General features: G+C 35.7%; 1 protein-coding gene across 1 annotated transcript; it reads left to right on the forward strand.

Moving 5' to 3' along the window:
* The first annotated feature begins 3,437 nt into the window (after nt 1–3,437).
* On the forward strand, nt 3,438–6,629 carry LOC136805003 (uncharacterized). The gene is made up of 4 exons (XM_067061534.1): nt 3,438–3,602; nt 4,237–4,437; nt 4,948–4,992; nt 5,289–6,629. Exons 1-4 carry the CDS (start codon nt 3,465–3,467, stop codon nt 6,114–6,116), a joined length of 1,212 nt encoding a protein of 403 aa, XP_066917635.1. The 5' UTR covers nt 3,438–3,464; the 3' UTR covers nt 6,117–6,629.
* Nucleotides 6,630–6,982: the final 353 nt, after the last annotated feature.

Below are 6,982 nucleotides of genomic sequence, written 5' to 3' on the forward strand. Positions count from 1 at the left end.
TCCAAAATTTTGAAGCCTTGGGTTGTTCGCAACTTTTTGAGTTTTAAGTCTTAAAATTTTCTTAACATGTTCTTATTTTTGCCATTTTTTGAATATTTTTGTCCATTTTTCTTTGAAATTGGGTGTTTTAAGGTCAGCAAAGCCTTAAAATGTTCTTAACATTTTGCCCATCGAAGCTTTATTTTCTTATATAGTTTTTTCTTATATTAAAAGCGTGTATTTCTGGCTTTCTACTCGATTTTTGATTGATCGTTTGCTTTAATTCACAGATTTGCGGCTCTTGTTCATCAATTGTTCTTATTTTTTGGGCATTTGTTGTTCTTATAAAAAAGTAAACTACTTTTTTCCTTGTTGATATTTCTCATATTTTGATATTAGTATTCCAAAATTTATTTTACACCTTTACTCCAGTGATGAAAATATGAAAAACTTGATTTACCATTTATCTGATATATATATCGACATACATATGTACTTGAAATAAATTGTTTCTTTCTTGTTCATTTAACGTGTGTGTTTTGTGTTTTTTTCTTTGGTGGGTTACTTATGGAATGCTTTAGGCCAATAGCTTAGCTTCATCGAGATACTGCGAGTTGCCAGTGGGCTAAATACTACTTTTACACCAGCCATAGGATGGCGAAACTCTGTTATATACCGACAAACAAATGTACTTTAAATAAAAAATTTTCTTTCTTTATTCATTCATTTATGTTTGTTCTTTAGTTTATGTAGTGGGTTACTGTTTGGAATGTTTTGACCCTCTGTGCTCAGCGCATTGTTCAAGTGACTTAAGGCAAGTTCAAAACCCATTACCCGATTTACAACTTAACTCTCGCATATAGCTCAAAAAAAGCGTATTAACGAGATGGTTATGGAAAGTGTTCGGTTAAAAATTAAAAAAAACTGATTTTGACATTATGAAAGTCGTCGAAGAAACACGTCGTAAGTAAGATTCAAAGGACATCATTATTAAAAAACGGCGATAACTTCAAATCTATTAAAGCAATAAACACCAGATTTTAACTGGAGACGTAGGCTAACGATTCTGAAATATTTGTTAAAAAAAAAAAATTTGGATGACGTCCTTTTTATTGTCGGTAATAATTTAAATACGTCAAATAATGAAGACGTCATCATACAAAATTTATCTCGAAATTTATCTAAGAAGTAAAATTGGGTGTAATTTTCTATGGTACTCCTGATAGGTAACCTAAGCATTAAGTACTGATCACTGTTAGTAATTCATTGTCAATCCTTTAAAAAGACACCCCTGGCTCACATCCCCTGTGGTAGGTATATCTACTAGAAATTCTATAATGTTCTCATCCAGTGGGATTTTCCCAGTTTCGTAATTTTAAATGGAGATGAAAACAAAAGCTAATATCCAGTATGGCTGAAATTATAGGGTATTTGTAATGTAATGTAATGTAACGTAAAATTTATTTGGTCAAGAAGGTCTAAAATTTAGTCATTGCTACAAGCATTGATGTGGACCTACCATTTAATAATAATGAGTTTAAAAAAATAATAAGATAATAAAATATAAATAATTATTTCGACTATTAACAAATAAATATATTCTTAAAGGTAATGGGCTAAAATAAATGACTCAAAAAAACAGAGACTTCAGAGATTATCAGAGATTATTGCAAACGTAATTGAATTTTTTCAAAGGGGATAAAGTTTTAGCCAAATTTTCCAGAGCAGCAGTTTAACTCATCGGATTTGTGACACAGTGGTGTAAAAAGTAAAAAAAAAATGTCAAAATTGATTACATAATCTTTGTTAAATTGATGACATCATCTTTATTGAAGATCAAATTATCTTTGAGTGTTCATCACCAGCAAATATACCAACCGCAACGCTAACGCTATTCTTTCTATTTATGCTTCATAATTTTATTCTTCTGCATTACGTAATCTTAATTAACCGACAGATAAGGTTCATTATCATTACTTCGATTATCGCCGCCCACACCCACTTTCAAACTTCCGCCCACTAACTTTTTAAATTTCCGCCCACTAACTTTTTAAATTTCAGTTAAATGGTTTATTCAAAGATATCCTGTCAATATATGTGGTGAAAGCTTCACTTCTTTAATTTTATTTTGAATTTTCTTATGAAGAAGACTGACTATTTGTTTGTTTGTTTATGTTTATGTTTTCTGCTTTATAGTTAATGTAAAGTAGTGCTGTACTTAGCTCCATCTTAATCATTATATCAACTATAACATTGTGCTGTAGTTCACAAACCTAAGGGAGACCCGATAAGATCAAGACTTGATGGGAATTTCAATTCCATTGTTTTTCAGAAAAGTCACTTGGGATGGAAAAATATTTAGCAGTAAGGGTTTTCTTATCTGGTTATTTTCGATGGCGACAAAAATTTTCCACTGGGGACATTATTTTGTCTAATTTTTCCTGTGGGAAGGGATTCCATTGGGTCTGTGTGGGGGTGTGTTCACTAGGGTTGAAAGTCAAAGAAAATAGGAAAAAAAATGCTACTAACATGTCTCATCATCAACGTACTCTCGGGTACCTAATAGCCGTCCCCCCTCCCCCGTTAATTAATTTTTCGAAAATTTTCCACCCAAGACATTCTTATTCCAAAAAACCCCCAAATGATTATTAATTTTTGGGAAAATGATTTTGAAAGTTCCCTTTTTTTTCTTAATTTCTGTATTAAATTTTCAAACATTTATCCACCCAGGACAGTTTTTAGTCCAACCTCTCCCACCCCCCCCCCCCGCTTATTAAATTTTGAGATTTTTTCCAACCCCCTGCTTATTCCAACCCCCCCCCCGGCTATTAGAGTACCCAAGAGTATGGGTTTCACGAGACCTCGCAACCACGTGCGTAAAGAAATTTGCACTACTTTGCTTTTGCTTATTGTAGTGATAGGCGTAAAAAGTTTGAGAGCGCTACACGTTTCTTTATAAGAACATCCAAAATTTTTGAAGCCTTCAAATGCTCTTAACTTTTTGAGTTTTAAACCTACAAATGTTCTTATTTTCACCATTGAAACTAGTATTTCTGTCCATTTTCCTAAGAAATTTGGTGTTTTAGAGTCTGCAAAGCCTTAAAATGTTCTTAACTTGTTTTTAATATTTTGGTCGTCATCGAAGCCTTATGTTCTTATACAGTTCTTTTTTATAAAAGAAAACACGTGTATTGTTGTTTTTCTTATTTCATTGAATAGACATAGAACAATTTCGAGTGCTATCAGAACAGGGAGTGGGCTCAAGACTGGGCGTGATTTTCAGGTCTGGCGGAACAACCGTAGGAGTGGGGAGGCTTAAGGCGTCGAAATGATATAAAATTCGCTAGGAGTTTTAAAAAGAAATCTCATTTGCACAAAATTGGGGAGGCTTCCACCGGGCCTGAGTTTAGGTACTTTGACTGATTTTTTAATAAATTCATGTTTGAGTACATAATAAAATAAATTTGAAAATCAAGGTGTTTTATATGACGGAACAAGAGAAAGAAAAAATGAAACCGAAAGTTCATACTGAGTTGGCATTACGTAATGAATTGAATGTAGGGAATTTTGGATTCCATTTCACCGTGATCGGAGAATCAAAACAAAGTTTCGTCCAATCAAACGTAAGTTGCATTCTTCCAAATTGCCACAGGACGTTTTTTCAACGTACATCTAACGTCATATTGAATTAGGTTTTGAATGTTAGTTATAGCGGGTTGTTTTAAGCAAAATCTCTCAAATGGGTTTTTCCAGAAAAAAGATTAATATGGGGGAGGAGGATATAACACTTTTGGAAATTTACCCCCAGACAGCAGGTCTAACCCCCCGGACTAGCATCAGTTGACTCTCTGGACATTCAAAATTAACCCTAAAACAGAGCAAAAATACCCCCCAAACAGAGCAAGTTTACCCCCTGGACAAGGCAAATTTTGTAGATTTTTCAATACCCCCGTACACTATATCCTCTACCCCCCCCCATGTACGGACATTTCCTGGAAGTGCCCACTCCTACAAGAAAGCACATCCCTTTTAATGTAGCTGGCCACCAACGTTGTTTCAACGTTCATCTATCGTAATATGGACGTTGTGAACATTAGATAGTCGTTGAAACACCGCTTCGCATTTTGACACCAATTCCTTTATGTAGGGAATTCGTAATCGAAGGAAAGTTTTTAATTTCTTCTCCATATGTAGAGACCAGTGACTCCCCAGACTCTATCATCATTCAAGCCTACCAATATTCTATTCATCAATTAGATCAAATGCTGCGGAGCCACGTTCATCATGGTTTATCGTTTAATCGCATCAGCGTATCTCATCTTCGGGATGACTTTGAGTATCATTAATCACCACGAGAATGCAATATGGATCATTTTTATGACCAGCTGTGTTTACATTCTAACGCTGGTCTACTTTGTATATGGCTTCGTTTTGAGCTGGTTCTCCGTTTTCTATAAGGTAAGAATTACTCACAATCATGGCGTTCTAAATCTAAAGGCCGGTCTCCACTTTCGCACGAAATGAGCCACAGTTTTTTTCTTAACTTTTTTTGCCTGAAGAAAAGATTACGGCATAAAAAAGTTTCGCGCGAACAAAAAAAGTTGAAGGAAGTTCAACTTTTTTCATTCGTTACGTCAATATTTCGACCAATGGAATTACTTCATTTTTCAACCGACCAATAAGCTTACAAAAACGTCAAAAAGTTTTCGCTCATGTCGCACGAAAGTGGAGACTGGCCTTAAGGCCTAACAAACGTGAATTGACGTCAAAATCCAAGGGGCCTATTTTTGAAGTCGTTGCATTGTGGCGTAAAAAGAAGAGTGGAAAAAAGTTGAATTCTGATGAGATTTAGAACGCCATGCTCACGACGTTTTTTCAACGTCAATCTGACAATATTTGGACGTTAGGGACGTTAGAGAAACGTTGTTATGATGAGAAAAGATTTGGACGTTTTTGAGACCCTTTTAGAGAATTTTTGTGAAAATTTTGTACGATTTTTCCGTTTTCTATAAGGTTAAAATTCAGGTTTAGAGCTTTATGAACTAGATCTAAAACGATAACTAAGATTTCTCGTGAACCTAAAAATGTCTACTAGTAATGCTCAATTTGAGGTGTCCATTGTTATACCAACGTATCACAAGTGAGACACTTCCTGGCCCGGCGGGGGGAACTCGATTCAAAAACGAACCGTATGAGTCTAGCCTTTCGGGCTTGGAAGTCAATGATTCAACCCCACTAAGTGAAGTGGGTTCCGTCGGGGTACTAAAGCAAACCATTTATTCAATATATTTTATATATTTCTTTCATAGGTCGAATATTGTCGAGGTAGTACGTTACGGAACGACCAATGTGGTGGTCGAATCCCGAATCGGACTTTCGATTCCGTTTCCAAGAACAACAAAGATGCTTTGAACTTACAATATATACCGAACAAAAACGCCACAATCTCCAGCACATCATCAAGTGTTAACGGTAGTACAAGCCAGCTTATGACTCAAACCAGCGCTTATAGTCAATACAGTGTTGATTCTATTATATTGGATATAGAAGAGAATGTTAGGCGTGTGGGTGCGAAACGTGATCACAGAGGTTCTAAACGTGATCACGGAGGCTCCAAACGTGACTTACATCACGCACGACTACAAGATAACCGGCTTCCGTCAATGAATTCTGAAGTTTTCTTATCAGAAACTATTGGTGAGGTCACGTGGTTTTTGAAAATCTATTGGATGCTTTCATCCAGTGTGCTGACGTTAGCATTTTTAACTGTCCTTGTTTACTGGACCCTATTGTTTGATTCGAACCAATCATCGCACGCTCTACAATGGTACTTGCGCTGTGATCGTCACGGTCTTGCATTCTTATTGGTTCTCGTTGATCACATGATTAGCCGGACACCAATCAGATTGCTGCATTTTATATATCCATCCATACTGATGCTTTTGTACGGAGCATGTAATGGAGTTTATTGTTACGCAACTAAGAGGGTTGTTTATTCGAAAATGGATTTTTTAGAACAGCCGCTAATCGCTGTTGGACTTGTGTTATTATGTGCACTAGTCGCGTCTCCAGTTGGACAACTTATTTTGTATTTTGTGGTATACAGGCTAAAGGAGAAATGTCTGGCATCCTACTGAATACTTTATGGTTGAGGTTTAAAGGCTAGTTATACAGCTGGAACAAAGCCTTTTATGGATGTTGTATGGACATTAAATGAACGTTGTGTCAGCTCATGAAGCAACACCTTCTAACTTCCTAATTTTTTCAGCCAGTCGGGGTAGAAAATTAATGAACTCGAAGAGGATTGATATTCCAAAATTTTTTATGGCTGGGGATTTAAGTTTCATCGTTTTAATGTGAGAACAATCAGTTGGGATGGAACGGATGATTTTTCACGGAGGACAATATTTTTGCCAATTTTTTCAGTGAGAGAGGACTTCATCGGGTCTGTGAGAAGGGAATGTCATGGAAATAAAAATTCCTAATACAGAACACCTATTCCAAGGGGATTCTATGTTATTGGTTACTTGCAGATTTCAGGCCCGGCGGAAACGGGAATGGAGAGGCTTCACCCTCCCCACCTTTGCGGAGCAAATGAGATTTTTTCTCAAATTCCTTCCGAATTTATCTCATTTCTAGCCCTCAGCCTCCCCACTCCTTTTGGAAGTAGCTCACTCGCTTATAAGGTCGCGTTTCTACGTTTTTTGCTTAAAAAAGCCTTAAAAATGCTTAAATAGTTTATGGTAGTTCCACCGGGCCTAGTTTTCCGTCTTTTATAAATGTAAAAGATTTGCGACTGCATCCTTTTTTGTAAATAAACAAATTTTTAAAGTATCTCAATTTAATATTGTTGAGTTTTTGAGAGATTTGAAATAATTCTAGATTAAACATGGATGAAAGGGGATGAATAAATATTGTTTTTAAATATATGGATTATTTTTTTACGTAAAACTAACAACGTTTTATCAACTCTGTCTTTCAAAGAATGAGCGTCAAAAATAGA

This window comes from Clytia hemisphaerica, unplaced genomic scaffold (genome assembly GCF_902728285.1).
Source record: "Clytia hemisphaerica strain Z4C2 unplaced genomic scaffold, Clytia hemisphaerica genome assembly, whole genome shotgun sequence".
Taxonomy (NCBI): domain Eukaryota; kingdom Metazoa; phylum Cnidaria; class Hydrozoa; order Leptothecata; family Clytiidae; genus Clytia; species Clytia hemisphaerica.

Bases quoted from the DNA above. Each gene is read 5' to 3' on its own strand.
- LOC136805003 (XM_067061534.1), top strand. From the start codon at position 3,465: ATGACGGAACAAGAGAAAGAAAAAATGAAACCGAAAGTTCATACTGAG. The intron at 3,603-4,236 runs GTAAGTTGCATT...TTCATCAATTAG, and splicing joins AAAGTTTCGTCCAATCAAAC to ATCAAATGCTGCGGAGCCAC. The intron at 4,993-5,288 runs GTTAAAATTCAG...TTTCTTTCATAG, and splicing joins ATTTTTCCGTTTTCTATAAG to GTCGAATATTGTCGAGGTAG.